A 21,816-nucleotide genomic window follows, 5' to 3' on the forward strand; every position below is an offset into this window, starting at 1 on the left:
TAAGTTGGCTCCTGAGAGTGTCAGCATGTGCCCCATTTTAAGTTAAAATGAAGAAATTCAGCTGTTTTTGTTCTCGTTCTCTGAAAGGCTTCTTTCCTTGGCAAACATCATTACAAAAGAGAGAGCCAGAATATAAGGCAAACATTACGTTACGTAATACATATTAATAATATATAATAATAGTAATGTTCAGCAAATATTAGGATTTTGAGGTGGAAGAGAGAGGACAGCTAAGGTTGTCGAAGTCTAACATATCCCAGTGTTTTGCCCCAATTGTCCTTTTGAGGCAGGCCTGCCTGGCACAGCTGGGACGGCTCTTCTGGAACACCGACACCTGATGTGGCCTCATAAGGGAGATATTTCCAGCCCCAGCCTGCATCATAGCAGTGATTATCACAGTTACCATGTACAGAGCTTTCCAAGTGTCAAGCACATTTCAGGTTCTTTGCTTATGTTATAACTAATCTTTACAACAGCTCGATAAGCTCTCCCCATTTTATTGATGGAGAAATGGAGATTATGGAAGACTGGGTGACCTATTCAGGTCCCAAAGCTGGAATTGGGTCCCATGTCTGTTGGGCCACATCAGCATAACAACACATAATAACATCCTCCCCCCGCACTGCCCACTTCCAGTGGGCTCCATGGGACCACCTGCCCAGTCCCTGCATCCTACTCCACGGCAAGGAAACCACAGGGACCTCTCAGATGGTGGTGCCTCTGGGCTGGGCCTTAGGAAAGTCAACTGAGGCTCCTCCTCCAACATCAGGCTCACACTGGACTTCACAGTTAAGTAGGAGAGGGCTGAGTGAACTGACAGGCTGCCCAGCGGCTGAGACGTGTACCCGGGAGTGCTCTGTGCTGTACGGACTCTCCGTAAACCTAACCGGGTTAGGGCTCCCACGGCACTTCAAGCAGGGCTGATCAAAAGGCAGAGAGGGAGTAAGTCAAACTTCCTGGGAAAAGCCAATTTTGGGGGCTATCTGAAGAAAGAAAACTCCTCTCAAGTTCTTTATTTTCTACGGGCAAGAAATCCTAGCAAGAGGCTATTTCCAATGCTCAGAGGCTGCCTCTAAACCTCTCAGCAATTGGTTGTGGAAGGCAATGGCCAAGGGTCATTCAAAAACCAAAAAAAAAAAAAAAAAACCAAAAAACCACAATGGGATGATTTTCAGTTTGGGGGTCGGGGATGACAGGTGGAATGTCAGAAATCTTAGATGGGTGGTGGGCAAACCCAGAAGAAAAGGCTTAAGGCCAGGCTCACTGGTAGCCGGACAGCAGGGTGACAACAGCTCAGGTGGGCTGCACAAGCACTGGGGGTGGGGCGAGGGAAGGAGCTGATTTAGGACCTGAGGCAGTCCAGGCCGGGGGCTAAGGACCCCGTCTCTTCAGGCACACAGACCTGGATTCAAACCCTGGCTGCCTGGCTGTATGAGTCACACAGTCACTGACTGCATAAGCCTCACTTACTTCCTCTGTAAAGTGGGGATAATCATTAAGACCAACTTCGTAGGGTTCCTGGGGAGAAGAAAATGCATGTGATCATGGGCCTGCATGCCTGGCCTATGATACACACTTTATCCAAGTGTGATTATCAGATATCAGTATGTTATTTGCAAAAAGTACTGGGTGATGGCAAGATAACTTCGTAGAATAATTTAGGAAGCAGAAAAATCAATCATGGTATGGATTTGTCGTCACCAAAATCATTTTAGAGGTTTTAAAATGGTCTCAGTGTGTTTATCCATGCTATATGTAGCACAGAGGACCATATTCAATATCCTATGATAAACCATAATGGAAAAGAGTATTAGAAAAAGAATGTGTGTATATATATATGTATAATGGAGTCACTTTGCTGTACAGAAGTAATTAACACAACACTGTAAATCAACTGTATTTCAATTAAAAAATATAAAATAGGGGACTGAAAAAAAAGTGGTCTCAGTGTAGACATGACCTAAAGGCTGCAAGTCAATCCTGGAATGTAAAACCCTAACCTGGACCCAGGAGCCACCTGCCAGGCACAGAGGCCGCCCCTGCCCCCCTGGGCTTTGCACGCTGCTGCTCCAAGAAGGCAGGTGTCAGGGTTGCGGGGTGGTGTGAAGCCCGGGAAGGAGGCCACTCACCGCTCGGTACTTGACCAGGTAGTGTCGGATCGGGGAGCCGCCGTCATCCTGCTTGATCAGGTTCACCTTAATAGAGTTTCCATCCTCTCCCATCTGCCCTTCGAGCTTAGGTGCACTGGGTTCCCCTGAAACAGCCACATAATTCGCATGACATTTTCATCCACAAAATGAAAATCCAATCCATCAGAATGGGATGTAGTGATGGGGTGGGGCTGGCCTCTTGCTTTCTCAGCAATTCCAATGGTTAAAAAGCAATGCATAGGGCTTCCCTGGTGGCGCAGTGGTTGAGAATCTGCCTGCTAATGCAGGGGACACGGGTTCGGGCCCTGGTCTGGGAGGATCCCACATGCCGCAGAGCAACTGGGCCCGTGAGCCACAATTGCTGAGCCTGCGCGACTGGAGCCTGTGCTCCTCAACAAGAGAGGCCGCGATAGTGAGAGGCCCGCGCACCGCGATGAAGAGTGGCCCCTGCTTGCCGCAACTAGAGAAGGCCCTTGCACAGAAACGAAGACCCAACACAGCCATAAATTAAAAAAAAAAAAAAAAACTATAGCTCTCACACGTGCACCCCCAATAGCAAACTTTAAAAAAAAAAAAAAAAAAAGCAATGCATATAAAACTTTGAATTCCAGTTGGATGCCTCAGACTTAGCCCAAACTGAGAATGCCTTTTGGGAATGTTCTGGGAAACTGCCCTCCCTACTAGCATAGTCCTTTCACCATTTTAGAGAGAAGTGTTTTTTTTTCTGTCATGTGCTTGTATTTTCTTTTAGCTGCTCTTACAACTGCAGATTTAACTTTTATGAACCTGGTACATTTTGAGGAACAGCCTGAAATATGGGAAAATGTAAGCATTTAAGGAGAAAACTTACACCCATCAAATAATTTTTCAAAGCAGCCCAGTTTTTTTCCCCTGGATGTATGATTCATCCCAGCAGTCTAATCCCTAACTGGGGTGGAATGATGCTGCATTCTTGTGACCATCTTTGTATGAATTAAATTTTATTACTTAGATTCATTAAAAAAAATAACGAGTTTCCAGTTGTGATTAAGTAAAGCACGAGTTGCTGTAGGCAAGTTTCTTGTAAGTATCCTGCATTTGCGGCTCAACAGCCTGAGTGATAATCCTTGGTACCTTGTATTAATGGAACGATCATTAAAGTCTTTTTATTTGTGAGAAGAGAGAGGGAAATATGTCTTTAGCATTTCTCAACAGAAAAAAGTCAATGTTTCTCTTTTCCTTGCAGTATAACTCTGAATCCAAGGTCGAGAAGAAAGATAAGCTTGTATGTGACAAACTAGATCTGTTCTGTTGCCTGTGCTCTGAACCTTTTATAAAAGAATGTTGCCTATAGCCTGAAATATACAGGATAGCCTGTTCTCAGGACTCTGACCTTTAAGAGTCCATTCATATAGAGATAAAAAGTTGCAGAACAGAAAATAACATTTGTTTTATTGGAGGTTTACAGGAACATCCTGCCCTGACCTATGTAGATATCTGCAAGAACAAAGGATTCCACCACTAAGAAGTTTGCACAACTAACCACGCTCTCCCTCACCTTGCCTTTAATAAAAGTGTTTTGCTGAAACCCTTTGAGAAGTTCGGAGTTTTTTGGGCAGAAGCCATCTGTCTCCTGGCATGGCCCTGCAATAACCTTTCTCTGCTCCAAACTCTGATGTTTTGGTTTGTTTGGCCTCACTGTGTGTCAGGTACTCGAAATTTGTTCGGTAACATGGGTACTAAAAAAGATAAGGACACTTTACTCTGAAACCTTCCAGCTTTCCAAAATGAGTTCACTTCTTTTTTTATAAACATCTTTATTGGAGTATAATTGCTTTACAACGGTGTGTTAGTTTCTGCTTTATAACAAAGTGAATCAGCTATACATATACATATATCCCCATATCCCCTCCCTCTTGCATCTCCCTGCCCCCCTCCCTATCCCACCCCTCTAGGTGGTCACAAAGCACGGAGCTGATCTTAACACTGCCCCTGGATAATGTCAGCCCACAGGGTGCTAATGGCCCCGGAAGCTCCTCAGAGCAAACACAGGATTAATGTCAAAAATTCCTCATTGGGGAAACCAAAGTGCCAGCGCAGCTCAAAATCTTTTAATGTCGTGCCTGCAAAATGCCCCTTCTTAATAAACCGGTAAATTTTCCAGCCTGGCACAGCCAAGCCTGGCTAATTCTTTTTAGACAACCAAGAGAAAACTCTAGCTTCAATTCTTTTAGGAAACTATTGGCCTAATTAAGCCCAACAGCCAGAATGCTAAATGCAAATCTTAGTCCTCCAGTAATTTAGCTCAAGCAGCAAAGCTACTTTCCCTTTTCTTGTTCCCACTAAGTATTTTGTCATCATGAATTGAGAATAATAAAAATAAACCGACGCCGGTAAATGTTACTCCAGACAGGGTACTGGGTTGTATGGAAATCTATGGGGCTGACATTAATAAAATTCTGTTTAATACATTAAAATAGTATTTTATAGGAAAATTTCAACATGTGCCACAGAGAGGAGGCATGCTGAACCCATTCACATTTAGCTAACAGAATTCTAATGGACTTGAGCTGGCCTAGGAAGGAAGAAAAATAGGAAAGAAATGCCAACCAGATGACTCTCTAGAGGAAATTCATTTTGGTTTTATGTGACATTAAATACCACTTCCTCCACCAAGGTTAGAACCTGCATTAGGCTTAACAAAGCAATTTTCACCCATTCCCAAACTCCATCGTCATGGTTGCCAGATCAACCCCAGGGTCTCGGGCACTGCTACCAACCATTCTAACAAAAGCAAGACAGTTCCCTGTGGGTCATGCCATTTTCCATTTCACGAAACACTGTTGGAACTTCTGTCCTCTTGGCCGAGTCTGACGGCTGGCTTGATTTCACCTGGTCCACGGCTATCATTGGCTATCGCTCTGGATAGAAGCTCTGCAGCTCTGAAGGCAGATTCCCTCCAGCGGGGCAGGTCCAGAGCCCTCAGCCCTGGTTACTCAACTGATTAGTACTTCACAGGGCAGGGAAAGCAAAGTGCTCTCCAACCCCCAAGTGACCAGAGTCTTCAGAGTATTTCTCTCCTTCCTTTGTTTTTCTTCTTCCCATCCCCCTTTTCCTATTTACCTTCTTACTCTTCTTCCCATTTTCCTTCTCTTAAAACTGCCCATGAAGTGATATCTTAGCATTTGTCCAATGTTTTCATGTTCTTCTCATAATTTGAAGGTGATTTGAACATTTTATATTTCTTTCTAAATATATATTTTTTAAAGGCACTAAAATACATTGATTTTTGTTTGTGCTCTGTCATCGTAAGATTTTGATAGTTTAAACTTTTGCTATTCTTGACTTGCTTTAAATATGAAAGTTTTTTTTTTTGCCTTTTCTTTTTTTTTTTTTTTTTGCCTTTCTGTTTTTCAATGGCTCCTTCTCATTCTATATGCTTCAAATGAGCACTAAACTTCAGTTGTCAAGTCTCCGGGTTTTCTTATTTGCAGATTCCTTTCACTTGTACAGATTCGCAAGTTTAATGCTTTAGTTCAGAACTCAAGCTTCCCTTTATCCAAACCTTTTTACTGAGCACCTACATAAGCCAGGAATAGGGCCAGGCACCGGGGGGGTTCATCGTTCAACAAGATAAGGTAACTGGCTTATATTCCAGAAGGGGAGACAGTAAAGTCTAAATATATAAAATATTCAGAGGTGTTGCCATGTGTTACAAAGAAAATCACTCGCATGCTTTGGGAGAACAGGCAGGAGGCCTGATTGAGATGGGTGGTCAGAGAAGACCTCTCCAAGGAGCTGGTTTTTAAGGGAGCCAGCTGGGCAAGGAGGGGGGGCAGAGAATTTCAGGGGAAGGAACATCAGGCACAGAAGCCCTGAGGCAGGAAGGAGCTTGCGTTTTCTAGGAACTTGGAAAGAATGTGTGAGCGACTGGGGCCCAGCCAAAGGGGAGAAAGTGACATAGGAAAAGACTCAGAGAGCGGGACCAGAGCTCACAGGAGGCTTCTGAAGAAGCTGGATTTTATTAAGAAAGTCACTGAAAGGCTTTAAGCAGGGGGATGGCATGACGTAATTTTTGTGGTGTTTCTCTTTACGCATCACTCTAGGAGAATCTCAACTCCTGTCTCTGACTGCAGTCCAGAGTACTTTCTAACACATTCTCAAGACCAAATTACTAATTACATCCACAAAACACACCAACATCCTGAATCTACCCCCAAATGAACGCCACTTAGAAGAAAATAGGACAATATGTACCTTTATGAACTCAAACATTTCTGAAGGCGTATAATCGACTCAACTGTAAAATGACAGATCCATCTAGTTTCTAAAAATTAGGATCTACAGCTTCCTGCCTGTACATACTTGGTTTTGTTTTATTTTTAATTCATCATCTCCTTAGAAATCACTAACAAGTATTGTAACATAATGAAATGTGTACAATAGTTTCCCCAAATATTTTATTGAAATGATAAAGCAGTTATTTAAAAAAAAAAAACCAAGGAACACATTATAAGAAGAATGAAAAGAATACAAGATGTAAATAGGAACTAATAGCCACATATCTAAGTCAGTGTAGCTATGGAATTTTAGGTGATAAGCAGAAAGGAAATGAAAGAAAAAGTTAATCTTCTTTAGAAACAATCAGTAACATAATCCCCCCTTCCCTGCCTTTTATCTGATCCAGTCAATCACACATTTATTGTGAACTTACTATTGGTGTGTGCTGTGATTCACTCCACCCACCCCTGACACAGCTGTCTTCCTCCACTTTTTCTGTCACTGTTTCTTTATGCTATGGCTCCACCTCTGCCTGTCTGTCAGTCTTCTCTTTCAAGCCCAGTCCTTGCCATCACCCTTGACTCAGAGCTCAGCTTCCCCTTGGAAGGCCTACTCCTCACTTTTGAAAGCCATAAGGGCTGTAAATGAGGCGCTGATAAGATACAGAATGGATCTGGCCCAGTGACAACTTCTCCCTAAGCCTGAGAAAAGCTTCCCCAGCAAAGGCAGTGGTCTTTTCTGAGACATTTAATAGGTATAATTGTTAATTACATGAGACTCCTTTGGGCTCATTTAGGTTTTTCATCTACCCATCAGGGCTAGAAAAACAGCTGAACAAAAAGCAGGACTCCTCTCCAACACAGACACAGCTGAAGAACAAATGCTTAAGAAATAAGATTAATGTCCTCTGAGAGTACAAAGATTTAACAAGTTATTTTTAGTTTCAAGTACCTAGACACTAGGATACAAAGAAACCTCAGAAAAAGGAAGACTCAGCTGGAAAACTCTGACAAAGTCGTATTGGCAGTGGAACCTCATGAAACCAAAATTGAAAATAACAGATGATAATGCACTTTAAAAAATACCTTCTTGGGCTTCCCTGGTGGCGCAGTGGTTGAGAGTCTGCCTGCCAATGCAGGGCACACGGTTTCGAGCCCTGGTCTGGGAAGATCCCGCATGCCGCGGAGCAACTGGGCCCGTGAGCCACAATTACTGAGCCTGCGCGTCTGGAGCCTGTGCTCTGCAACAAGAGAGGCCGCGATAGTGAGAGGCCCGCGCACCGCGATGAAGAGTGGCCCCCGCTTGCCACAACTGGAGAAAGCCCTCGCACAGAAACGAAGACCCAACACAGCCATAAATAAATAAATAAATAGAAATTAAAAAAAAAAAAAAACCTTCTTACAATCACTGCTATTAATCACTCTTAGCCTAAGTAGTCCCGATGATATTGCAGATGTGGAGCAAATGACTGCTTGAGATGCCTATTTACAGTATTTTGTGTACTAAAAAATCTGTCATTCTTTTTCCTACCCCCTCCAAATTTTAGACGTCAAGTAGTTCCTTGTGATGATAAAAGATGTACGATTACTTGACCTTCATAGGTCACTGTATCCATTTCTGTTCTGACTATAAACTAAAAGCTGAGAAATCTCATACATTTATAACTGGCATGAAATTTACCAGGATTTAGGTGTTTTTTGCCCATTTAAAATTGGTTTTCCCTCAGTATAGCCGGACAAAGTTTCTGAGGAAATCAGTACTTTTCATTATCCCTGAAGTCTATAATCCATGGAGAGCAATTTCTGGATGGTCACCAAAACGTTTGCAATCCTTTTGTGGTTGGTTTCAAAGCAAAACAGCCAATAAGACCTTTGCCATGACAAGTAGATGGTCTGGGTTGGGGGACTGAGGGAGGCGGGGTGGGGAAGAGGTGGAACGTACAGGCGCTTTGTGTCCCTGAGCAGAATGCCATGGGTAGAGGAAGGCTCTGTTCATCGAAAACAGTGTAACTGACCCGAAGGCAGGACATCATGTTTGTAATTCAGGTTTCCTATAACATGGTGTGAAGATCCCTCATAGTGGCAAGGATGCCAAAATGGGAATAATTTACATCTGAGCACTAAATGCATCTTGGGTTTTGTCTGTAGCATATTAGTCTACTCCCAGTTTTGCCAGCCACCAAACAGTTTATGCAGATGAAGTGAAATACACAAAACTGTGTTTCGAGAGCATTATTAGCATAAAGATATTAATGCTGCCCTAATTTTGTAACATTTTCTTGGCACATGAAATATTGAAGGCCAATTTGCAAAGAGAAACATGTAATTTATGTATTCTACACTCATTCTCAAAAGGATTTGAGGCAGAAAACAGAGAATTCATTTTACAGGGAGTGCCGACTTGAACTCACCAAAAACAGAAAATGTAACCTTCTATATTCATAAAGAGGCATATTTTTATAAACATTTTTTTCTATGAAATTTTACATTGTTAAAAAAGTTCCAGTCATAATACTAGATTTTAATCTGCTTTTTGGCCCCTTTCCCAAAACACAGTGGTACCTTTCTCCAAAGGCCAGGAAACACATGACAAGACCTCGAATGAAGAATTTCACCACACTTTTCAGAACGTATTGAGAGCAGAAGTGATGCAAAGTGCCACACTCTTTGGCAGACTTTTCTGGGGTCAGCTTCCCCGGCACCTTCTTGAATAATATCTTTATTGATCGGACTTGCTCTTTGAAATGAGCAGACTAGCCCAGAGGGAAAACAAGAAGCTTTACTCTCCCTGAGTCGATACATTTAAATAACTCGAAGCCTAAAACGAGTCTAGTTGTCTAATGGTTTGATGCAGATGGAAGGTTTTGGAATCACTTGAAAATATGTGCCAGCTGACCTGGCCCCCTCTGGTTTAAGGTCCTCCTATCTGCTGCGCTGTCACTTCTGCCAGTCAGTGGCTTTGCAGGGCTGTGACAAGTTCCCTGGAGGAAGGGCTGCAACTGTGGTGCTGTCACCACGATCATGTCCTGAATGCATGGAACACGTCACCATTTGCCAACCACCGTGTCAAGTCAGCAGCAACTACAGAAATGCACCAGGTAATGGACCACAGGCAGACGTTCACTCAGCCTTTCACGTGTCCCTCACGGAGGGCACGATCTCTCCTAGGCAGGGCGAGCACAGACACTTACCTGGAGTTTTACTACTTTTAAAATGCGTTGAGTCTGGAGCCTGTGCTCCACAACAAGAGAGGCCGCGACGGTGAGAGGTCCGCGCACCGCGATGAAGAGTGACCCCCCCACTTGCCACAACAAGAGAAAGCCCTCACACAGAAACGAAGACCCAACACAGCCAAAAATTAATTAAATAATTAATTAATTAATAAAAAATTAAATTATATAAAATTAATTAAATATAAATATATAAAAATATATTTATATATAAATATAAATATATATAAATATAAATAAATTTATATATAAATATATAACATTAAATTAAATTTTAAAAATTAATTAATTAATAATAAAAAAAATCAACCACTGCAATTAAATATTTTTTTAAAAAATGCGTTGATACAACCATGTCTCACTTTTGCTTGGATCAGTCAGCAAACGCTTTTTGGAAACCCTTAATTCTCCACACCTCCTACCTTTCCGGCCGCCCTGCTCCTCAGGCCGGGTCCCCATGGGAGGCGGGGCTGCGTGCGGACGCACGGCGAGTGCACGGACGTCCTCGAGCCCCGCCCCCACGGGGCCGCCCGCCGGTTGGAACGGCAGCCCCCCGGCGCGCAGGGCGATGAGGCCGGCGCCAAGGTGAGCGCGGCATGGAGGGGCCTGCCTAACTGGGACCCGTGGCCCTGCGTCTTCTGGCTGCGACGCGGGTCCTGCGCACGCTGCGGGGCCGCAGCCGCCGGGCGGTGGGCGCCCGAGGGGCCGGGAGGCGAGCCGGGGCCCCCAGGCGGGTGTGGGCACCGTGTCCACAGCCAGCGTCCCCGAGGCCGCGCTCGAGCCATGATGACCGGTGAAGCTGCGCTGCGACAGCGCGGCCGACTTCTTCCCTGTGTCCAGTAGTGGTCTGGAGGGGTAAGGAAGCCTGCCTTTCAATTTGAGGGAGCAGAGGGTTTGAGGTCCTCTCTCTTCTATTGCTCTAGTATACTGCGTGGCACCTAATAAAATACTGGGTTATAGTTGACATTTAAATCGCTGATTGATCATCAAGATTGGGAAGTATCATTGGAAATGAAAATAGGAAGAGTCTTAAGATTTTTAGTTTTTTCCTATGTCTCAAAAGGTATGTAGTATTTTACTGAGTGGTTGGGAATAAAGTTTGCAGTATTCAGTGTATTCAGTTTTAGTATCTAAATAGAATTAAACTGCTGCTGTAAACTTGAATAACGCTTTGTTACTGACAAGTTTTCGAATGCATCTGTTCGTCAATTACCTGTTTGGGAAGATTGTAGTTAATGATTGTAAGAATGTGGCTATAAACCTCCAATTGACTCAAGAAAAGCAAATAAGTCAAGATTGACAAATGTATAGGGTCTTCATCTTATTGTGTGTGTGGTTTTTTTTCTTTCTTTTAGTTGTTTGTCAAGGTGTTAGGAACTCTACCACTCTTAAGACAGTAAACTTCACGGGGTGTAATCTGACATGGCAGGGAGCAGATCACATGGCCAAGATCTTAAAGGTGATTTTTTTATGTTTGAACTTTCATGAAAACATATGTGATTGAAGCACATTAATATATTGATACAGATGGCAGTTAATTTTTGTCTTTTGATACGTGTGAGTGCAGCTTTCGTTTTGTTGAAAGAATATGACCAGTTTTCAGTTTGGGATTCTGCCATGTAGTAAAGATAGTCCACTTAATTTTAGAAATAAGAGATTTAATATATAATAATATTTTAATGTATTTTTAGTTACTGAAAACATTGATTGTGATACTGTGAAACAACTATGCCATTACGGTCTTCAAGACTTAACTGAATCAAGTGTTTACTAGCTGCTGTAGTTTATAAACTAATAAAAATCACTACATCAGCAATTTGTAAATACAGTTTTTAAAATAATGCCTTAACAACTTTACAGTGGTTATAATTACTGTATTTAGGCCTAAAGTTATTTACTAATTCGACATGAAGCCTTCTGAATAGTTTGATGGTGCACATCAAGGGTAGGTAAACTATGGCTGGTGGGCCAGATCCAGCCCGTCGCCTGGTAAAGAAAGTTACTTTGGAACATAGTCGCACCCATTGTTTACATGATAGCTATGGCTACTTTCACCCTACGCCAGTGGGGTTGAGTCGTTGCAACAGAAACTGTATAGCCCACAAAGCTGGAAATGTTTAAGTTTAGATTTTAAAAATTGAAAATTTTTTTGAGCCTCTACAGGGCAAGTCCATTGACCCCTGGGGTTGAAAACAGTCAAGAACTTGGGTGCCTAAGCCAAATGGCCTAGGTTCAAATTCCCTTTCTCCCATTTCATAGCAAGTGACCATGGACAAATCACTTAACCTCTGTGCCTCATGATGAGGTTTAAATGAACTAATTTGTATAAATAGTGCCTGGCACATACTAAGCACTGTGTAAGCGATTGCTGTTATTTCTGCTTGGAGCTTTTGTAAGGTATTGTTAATAGAAAAATGACCCTAATGATTTTCGTTTTAGAGTGTCAAAGGCACTTAGAGTCTTTTATTTTTTCACGAATGTAATAAGACTTTTTTCATTTAAAGTCCGTGTTCCCTATTACCAAACTTTATTTTATGAATATAAAGAATTGAATGTCTTTAAGACAATACTTGTGGTTAAATGTCAAACCACTATTTTCCCAAGGCGCATCCGACTGGCTGTGCATAGTCCAGGCCTCTAAAGTTGGTGTGCATACCCTAGGGAGCATGTGAGATCCATTTTGTAAATATAGTTTTAAAAATAATGCCTGGGACTTCCCTGGCGGTCCAGCAGTTGAGACTCTGTGCTCCCAATGCAGGGGGCCTGGGTTCGATCCCTGCTCAAGGAACTAGATCCCACGTGCCTGTCGTAACTAAGAGCCCACATGCCACAAGTAAAATATCCGGCATGCTGCAACTAAAGACCCGGCACAGCCAAACAAACAAACAAATAAATAAATATTTTTTAAAAATAAATAAAATAATGCCATAGGAGTTAGGAAAAGAACATATTAGAACCTGTTTAGCTTTGTATCATTTAAACACTATCTGTGTAGTTTATAATGTACATACATTATATGTATAGAACTTCATGTATATAATTTGTTAAAAAATAAGATGCATATTAAAAAGTTTTCTTATGGGTTGCCCAGTCAGGTGTTTGGAGACCATTGGAGGACAGAATGATGACATTTAGAGCCTCAGCAATGATAGAATTTAGAACCAATTCCCTGACTTAGAAGATAAGGAAAATAATTCATAGACTGTAATTGAGTTGTCCAACTTTACATAACTGTTCAAGAGCAGGTCATCCAGTGGCTGGAATCTAATCACTGACCAACTAGAATCTGGGTCACTGGACTCGTAAAGCAGCAGTGACTGTTTAATTTCTCAGGTTGATTCTCCTGGCATATATGCTTGATATGTGTGTGTGTAAATCTCTGACATAGTAAGCCATACTCAGTAGGCACACCCTGTTTCCTTCTTCAAGCATCTTAATTTCATCCCTTTAAATCTTTGAAGTATCAGACTACCGGAAGGCATGAAGAAACCTGGGCTGAGAGTCTTCGTTCCAGGAGACCTGAGCTTGACTGTATGGCTGGTTTGAGGCGCATCTCTCTGAACTGCAACACGCTCATTGGTGACCTGGGTGCAAGTGCTTTGGCAGAATCTCTTAGTGAGGATTTGTGGCTTAGAGGTAAATTCTAAAATTGAAAATATTGAATTTTTAATATGATATATGCTTAGCTTTTGGCATGACACTGTTGTGATAGGATTTTTTTTAAACCCTCATTTTACTGATAACTTTTATTTTGCTTTTAATCTGTCTCTAAGAGTTGCATATATTCTTTATAGCAAATACAGAGTAACAAGAGAACAGTTACCTATAATCTTAATACCCAGACTTAATCACTGTTCATTTTGGTGCATACACTTTCAGTTTTTTATTTTTCTATAAATACATTTGTACACTTAGTGATTACAAAAATAGAATTGTAGTATACTTGCTATTTCATATTCCTGCTTTTTTCACTTAATGATGTATCATGTAGTATTCCATCGTATTGATGTCCTATAGTTTAATCAATTCTTTGCAATTAGATTTACACAGTTTGCTTTACCCTGTCAGAAACAATGTGAATACGTTGTATGTACGTCTCTGTGTTCACTGGGATTACTTCTGTAGAATAAGGTCCTAGAAGTGGAATGACTAAGTGTGACATATTTTTAAGACTTTTTTTTTTTTTTATACTGCAGGTTCTTATTAGTCATCAGTTTTATACACATGAGTGTATACATGTCAATCCCAATCGCCCAATTCAGCACACCACCATCCCCACGCCACCGTGGTTTTCCCCCCTTGGTGTCCATACGTTTGTTCTCTACATCTGTGTCTCAACTTCTGCCCTGCAAACCGGTTCATCTGTACCATTTTTCTAGGTTCCACATACATGCGTGAATATACGATATTTGTTTTTCTCTTTCTGACTTACTTCACTCTGTATGACAGTCTCTAGATCCATCCACGTCTCAACAAATGACTGAATTTCGTTCCTTTTTATGGCTGAATAATACTCCATTGTATATATGTACCACAACTTCTTTATCCATTCGTCTGTCGATGGGCATTTAGGTTGCTTCCATGCCCTGGCTCTTGTAAATAGAGCTGCAGTGAACATTGGGGTGCATGTGTCTTTTTGAATTATGGTTTTCTCTGGGTATATGCCCAGTAGTGGGATTGCTGGGTCATATGGTAATTCTATTTTTAGTTTTTTAAGGAACCTCCATACTGTTCTCCGTATTGGCTGTATCAATTTGCATTCCCACCAACAGTGCAAGAGCGTTCCCTTTTCTCCACACCCTTTCCAGCATTTGTTGTTTGTAGATTTTCTGATGATGCCCATTCTAACTGGTGTGAGGTGATAGCTCATTGTAGTTTTGATTTGCAGTTCTCTAATAATTAGTGATGTTGAGCAGCTTTTCATGTGCTTCTTGGCCATCTGTATGTCTTCTTTGGAGAAATGTTTGTTTAGGTCTTCTGCCCATTTTTGGATTGGGTTGTTTGTTTCTTTAATATTGAGCTGCATGAGCTCTTTATATATTTTGGAGATTAATCCTTTGTCCGTTGATTCATTTGTGAATATTTTCTCCCATTCTGAGGGTTGTCTTTTCGTCTTGTTTATGGTTTCCTTTGCCGTGCAAAAGCTTTGACGTTTCATTAGGTCCCATTTGTGTATTTTTGTTTTTATTTCCGTTACTCTAGGAGGTGGATCCAAAAAGGTCTTGCTGTGATTTATGTCAAAAAGTGTTCTTCCTACGTTTTCCTCTAAGAGTTTTATAGTGTCCGGTCTTACATTTAGGTCTCAAATCCATTTTGAGTTTATTTTTGTGTCTGGTGTTAGGGAGTGTTCTAATTTCATTCTTTTACATGTAGCTGTCCAGTTTTCCCAGCACCACTTATTGAAGAGTCTGTCTTTTCTCCATTGTCTATCTTTGCCTCCTTTGTCATAGATTAGTTGACCGTAGGTGTGTGGGTTTATCTCTGGGCTTTCTATCTTGTTCCATTGATCGATGTTTCTGTTTTTTTGCCAGTACCATATTGTCTTGATTACTGTAGCTTTGTAGTATAGTCTGAAGTCAGGGAGTCTGATTCCTCCAGCTCCGTTTTTTTCCGTCAAGACTGCTTTGGCTCTTCGGGGTCTTTTGTGTCTCCATACACATTTTAAGATGATTTGTTCTAGTTCCGTAAAAAATGCCATTGGTAATTTGATGGGGATTGCATTGAATCTGTAGATTGCTTTGGGTAGTATAGTCATTTTCACAATATTGATTCTTCCAATCCAAGAACATGGTATGTCTCTCCATCTGTTGGTATCATCTTTAATTTCTTTCATCAGTGTCTTATAGTTTTCTGCATACAGGTCTTTTGTCTCCCTAGGTAGGTTTATTCCTAGGTATTTTATTCATTTTGTTGCAGTGGTAAATGGGAGTGTTTCCATAATTTCTCTTTCAGATTTTTCATCATTAGTGTATAGGAATGCAAGAGATTTCTGTGCATTAATTTTGTATCCTGCAACTTTACCAAATTCATTGATTAGCTCTAGGAGTTTTCTGGTGGCATTTTTAGGATTCTCTATGTATAGTATCATGTCGTCTGCAAACAGTGACAGTTTTACTTCTTTTTTTCCAACTTTTATTCCTTTTATTTCTTTTTCTTCTCTGATTGCCATGGCTAGGACTTCTAAAACTATGTTGAATAATAGTGGTGAGAGTGGACATCCCGTTCCTGATCTTAGAGGAAATGCTTTCAGTTTTTCACCATGGAGAATAATGTTTGCTGTGGGTTTGTCGTATATGGCCTTTATTATGTTGAGGTAGGTTCCCTCTGTGCCCACTTTCTGGAGAGTTTTTATCATGAATGGGTGTTGAATTTCGTGAAGTCTTTTTCTGCCTCTATTGAGATGATCATATGGTTTTTATTCTTCAATTTGTTAATATGGTGTATCCCATTGATTGATTTGCGTATATTGAAGAATCCTTGCATCCCTGGGATACATCCCACTTGATCGTGGTGTATGGTCCTTTTAATGTGTTGTTGGATTCTGTTTGCTAGTATTTTGTTGAGGATTTTTGCATCTATATTCATCAGTGATATTGGTCTGTAATTTTCTTTTTTTGTAGTATCTTTGTCTGGCTTGGGGATCAGGGTGATGGTGGCCTCATAGAATGAGTTTGGGAGTGTTCCTTCCTCTGCCGTTTTTTGGAAGAGTTTGAGAAGGATGGGTGTTAGCTCTTCTCTAAATGTTTGATAGAATTCACCTGTGAAGCCATCTGGTCCTGGACTTTTGTTTGTTGGAAGATTTTTCATCACAGTTTCAATTTCATTCCTTGTGATTGGTCTCTTCATATTTTCTGTTTCTTCCTGGTTCAGTCTTGGAAAGTTATACCTTTCTAAGAATTTGTCCATTTCTTCCAGGTTGTCCATTTTCTTGGCATAGAGTTGCTTGTAGTAGTCTCTTACGATGCTTTGTATTTCTGCAGTGTCTGTAGTAACTTCTCCTTTTTCATTTCTAATTTTATTGATTTGAGTCCTCTCCCTCTTTTTCTTGATGAGTCTGGCTAATGGTTTATCAATTTTGTTTATCTTCTCAAAGAACCAGCTTTTAGTTTTATTGATCTTTGCTATTGTTTTCTTTGTTTCTATTTCACTAATGTCTGCTCTGATCTTTATGATTTCTTTCCTTCTGCTAACTTTGGGTTTTGTTTGTTCTTCTTTCTCTAGTTCCTTTAGGTGTAAGGTTAGATTGTTTACTTGAGATGTTTCTTGTTTCTTGAGGTAGGCTTGTATAGGTATAAACTTCCCTCTTAGAACTGCTTTTGCTGCATCCCGTAGGTTTTGGATCGTCGTGTTTTCATTGTCATTTGTCTCTAGGTATTTTTTGATTTCCTCTTTGATTTCTTCAGTGATCTCTTGGTTATTTAGTAACGTATTGTTTAGCCTCCATGTATTTGTGTTTTTTACGTTTTTTTCCCGGTAATTGATTTCTAATCTCATAGCGTTGTGGTCAGAAAAGATGCTTGATATGATTTCAATTTTCTTAACTTTACTGAGGCTTGATTTGTGACCCAAGATGTGATCTATCCTGGAGAGTGTTCCATGCGCACTTGAGAAGAAAGTGTAGTCTGCAGTTTTTGGATGGAATCTCCTATAAATATCAATTACATCTATCTGGTCTATTGCTTCATTTAGAGCTTCTGTTTCCTTATTTATTTTCATTTTGGATGATGTGTCCATTGGTGTAAGTGAGGTGTTCAAGTCCCCCGCTATTATTGTGTTACTGTCGATTTCCTATGTTATAGCTGTTAGCAGTTGCCTTATGTATTGAGGTGCTCCTATGTTGGGTGCATATATATTTATAATTGTTATATCTTCTCCTTGGATTGATCCCTTGATCATTATGTAGTGTCCTTCCTTGTCTCTTGTAACATTCTTTATTTTTTAAATTTTTTTATTTTTTAATTTTTTTAATTATTAGCACCTTTAGTTATTATTTATTTATTTATTTATTTATTTGGCTGTGTTGGGTCTTCGTTTCTGTGCGAGGGCTTCCTCTAGTTGCGGCAAGCGGGGGCAACTCTTCATTGCGGTGCGCGGACCTCTCACTATTGTGGCCTCTCTTGTTGCGGAGCACAGGCTCCAGGCGCCCAGGCTCAGTAGTTGTGGCTCACGGGCCTAGTTGCTCCGCGGCATGTGGAATCTTCCCAGACCAGGGCTCGAACCCGTGTCCCCTGCATTAGCAGGCAGATTCTCAACCACTGCGCCACCAGGGAAGCCCCATTCTTTATTTTAAAGTCTATTTTATGTGATATGGATATAGCTACTCCAGCTTTCTTTTGATTTCCATTTGCATGGAATATCTTTTTCCGTCCCCTCACTCTCAGTCTGTATGTGTCCCTAGGTCTGAAGTGGGTCTCTTCTAGACAGCATATTTGTGTGTCTTGTTTTTGTATCCATTCAGCCAGCCTGTATCTTTTGGTTGTAGCATTTAATCCATTCACGTTTAAGGTAATTATCGATATGTATGTTCCTATGACCGTTTTCTTAATTGTTTTGGGTTTATTTTTGTAGATCCTTTTCTTCTCCTGTGTTTCCCACTTAGAGAAGTTCCTTTAGCATTTGTTGTAGAGCTGGTTTGGGGTTGCTGAATTCTCTTAGCTTTTGCTTGTCTATAAAGCTTTTGATTTCTCCATCGAATCTGAATCAGATCCTTGCCGGGTAGAATAATCTTGGTTGTAGGTTCCTCCCTTTCATCACTTTAAGTATATCATGCCACTCCCTTCTGGCTTGTAGAGTTTCTGCTGAGAAATCAGCTGTTAACCTTATGGGAGTTCCCTTGTATGTTTTTTGTTGTTTTTCCCTGGCTGCTTTCCGTAATTTTTCCTTGTCTTTAATTTTTGCCAGTTTGATTACTATGTGTCTCGGCGTGTTTCTCCTTGGGTTTATCCTGTATGGGACTCACTGCGCTTGCTGGACTTGGGTGGCTATTTCCTTTCCCACGTTAGGGAAGTTTTCGACTGTAATCTCTTCAAATATTTTCTCTGGTCCTTTCTCTCCCTCTTCTCCTTCTGGGACCCCTATAATGCGAATGTTGTTGCATGTAATGTTGTGCCAGAGGTCTCTTAGGCTGTCTTCATTTCTTTTCATTCTTTTTTCTTTATCCTGTTCTGCAGCAGTGAATTCCACCATTCTGTCTTCCAGGTCACTTATCCGTTCTTCTGCCTTAGTTATTCTGCTATTGATTCCTTCTAGTGTAGTTTTCATTTCAGTTATTGTATTGTTCATCTCTGTTTGTTTGTTCTTTAATTCTTCTAGGTCTTTGTTAAACATTTCTTGCATCTTCTTGATCTTTGCCTCCATTGGTTTTCCGAGGTCCTGGATCATCTTCACTGTCATTATTCTGAATTCTTTTTCTGGAAGGTTGCCTATCTCCACTTCATTGAGTTGTTTTTCTGGGGTTTTAGCTTGTTCCTTCATCTGGTACATAGCCCTCTGCCTTTTCATCTTGTCTGTCTTTCTGTGAATGTGGTTTTTGTTCCACAGGCTGCAGGATTGTAGTTCTTCTTGCTTCCGCCTTTTTAAGACTGTTGATACACATTGCCAAATTACCATCCAGAAACGCTATGCCAATTTGTAGTCCACGCCAACAGTGGATGTGAAGCCTGCCTCACACAAACAGTGGCTTGTAGCACTTTTTAAAAAGTGTAAAACTACAAAAATGAGTACCTCTCCCTTTTTCATGCAAGTGGGATTACTCCAAATTTCATAACTTTTTTCAGTTAATTTAGCAAGTCAGTAAATTTGCATCTACTGCATCATTTTTTGTGACTGTTCAGTGTTCCATTATATGACTATGCCTCTGTACACATAGCTTCTCCGTTCTTGTATATAAGCTATGTCCAGTTTTTCAGTTCCAAATAGTACTCTGATATGTATCCTTGCCTATATCTCTGACTATTTCTTTTGGTTAAATACTTAGAAAGAGAGTTGTTGGATCAAAAGGGTATACACATTTTAAAGGCTTGGCTCAATCTGATAGGAGAATAACCACATGTTGTTTTATTTTGTATTCCTTTGATTTACTGATGGGTTTACTGGCTGTTTGTATTAATTTGGCTAGTTGGTTAATTATACCCTGTGTCCATTCTTCTGTAGTGAGAGGTTGTAACGGTTGTATCCTATCCTGTCAGATCCTTATGTCTGACTTTCTGTTTCTGTGTGCCATGGGGTGTTGAAAGACTCCAGTTGTTTAAATGTGATGCTCCACACAAGACTTAAAAAAATGACTCATGATAGTTGCCTTTCATGTAGTATTTTTTAATACCTGTGCTTTTGTGATGATCCCTTTTGTTTAAGTGAGTAGGTTGTTCAGCCCCAGAACTACTAGAATTCATGATCATTTGTTCTAGTTTTTGTCTGACCTTTTACTGAGAGAGTTCTTGACCATCATACTTTCATGATAGGTTTTTAGTATGTACTGTATCTTCACACCTTCTTTGAATTTGTTATTATTTGTATCCTCCTAGACTTGTCTTTTTTGCTCTAAAACTAACAGTTAGTACATTTCTTCTCTTTCATTTTCCCCTTGTAACTAGTTTGAAGTGTGATTTGAAGCTCAAGTTCATGATCAAAAGAATGCAGTGCCTTTCTCAGCTCCACCAGTTTTTGCTTCTGAGGTTTTACATGCCACTGCTGCCCTTGCTAATTATGAACGGAGATTCATTTTGTGATTTTTTTTCTCATAGGTTATATACAGTTATTCTTCAGTTCTGTAATTGTAGAATATGTTGGACGATTTATTGGTACTAAAGGCAGGGTTATCATTGCACATCCAAAAAGTGCTCTTTTTTGTTTTTGTTTTTTGCTTTATTGGAGTATAATTGCTTTACAATGGTGTGTTAGTTTCTGCTTTGTAACATAGTGAATCAGCTATACATTTTCATATATCCCCATATCTCCTCCCTCTTGCGTTTCCCTCCCAGCCTCCCTATCCCACCCCTCTAGGTGGTCACAAAGCACCAAGCTGATCTCCCTGTGCTGTGCTGCTGCTTCTCACTAGCTGTTTTACATTTGGTAGTGTATATATGTCCATGCCAGTCTCTCACTTCGTCCCAGCTTACCCTTCCCCCTCCCCGTGTCCTCAAGTCCATTCTCTACACCTGCTTCTTTCTTCCTGTCCTGCCCCTAGGTTCTTCATAACCATTTTTTTTTTAATTCCGTATATATCTGTTAGCATATGGTATTTCTCTTTCTGACTTACTTCACTCTGTATGACAGACTCTAGGTCCATCCACCTGACTACAAATAACTCAATTTCGTTTCTTTTTATAGCTGAGTAATATTCCATTGTATATATGTGCCACATCTTCTTTATCCATTCATCTGTCGATGGACACTTAGCTTGCTTCCATGTCCTGGCTATCGTAAATAGAGCTGCAATGAACATTCCAAGAAGAGGTTTTTAAATTGGATTATGCAGTATGTGTGTGTGTATACGTTTCTGTTTTTTTCCATACCCAAAATTACAAAGCTGCCATGGCTGGTCTTATGCAGGACTCTTCCACACGTGAGAAAATGAGAGTTGTCTATATGTTAAATCTGTATAGACTTCACAAGTGACCTTTTGTCTTTCATCGAAAGCACTTGACCTGCAGCAGTGTGGCCTCACCAGTGAAGGAGCAAAGGCTTTACTAAAGGCCCTTGAAAGCAACAGAACTCTGGTCGTTTTGGATATAAGAAAAAAATCCACTTGTTGGTATGTGGTCACTTTTTTTTTTTAATTGATTAACACATAGCAAAACAAAAAGAGTTTGTTCACGTATTGACAGTTTTTAAAACTTAATGTGTTTCACTTTCCTCATCGTATACAGTTGTCCCTTGAACAGGTTGGGGGTTAGGGGTGCCGCCCCCCACGCAGTTGAAAATCTGGGTATAAGTTTATAGTCAGTGGTTCCGCATCTGTGGATTCAACCAACCTTGGCTCGTGTAGGACGATAGTACATATTTATTGAAAAATATCCGTGTGTCAGTGGACCCGTGAGGTTCAAACCATGTTGTTCAAGTGTCAACTGTACTTTTGTAATGTTGCACTTCCCTTATGTTTTTAGCAGATAATGTACTAATTAAAGTGAGTTATACCTTTAAATTGTTCTTATCTCTACTCTGAATAGAGGTGACCCT

The 21,816-nt window shown here is 40.6% G+C and overlaps 1 protein-coding gene across 1 annotated transcript in view; it reads right to left on the reverse strand.

The window, feature by feature from the left end:
* LOC309636459 (neural cell adhesion molecule 1-like) overlaps window positions 1-21,816 on the reverse strand; it is a gene marked incomplete at its 5' end in the record, with an annotated part of 41,628 nt that overhangs the window by 16,454 nt on the left and 3,358 nt on the right. The window contains 2 exon segments of the mRNA XM_082409605.1: window positions 2,130-2,254; window positions 10,062-10,508. Coding sequence (XP_082265731.1) covers window positions 2,130-2,254; window positions 10,062-10,508 — 572 coding nt within the window.

This window comes from Balaenoptera physalus, assembly GCF_965194825.1.
Source record: "Balaenoptera physalus genome assembly, chromosome: 10".
Taxonomy (NCBI): Eukaryota; Metazoa; Chordata; class Mammalia; order Artiodactyla; family Balaenopteridae; genus Balaenoptera; species Balaenoptera physalus.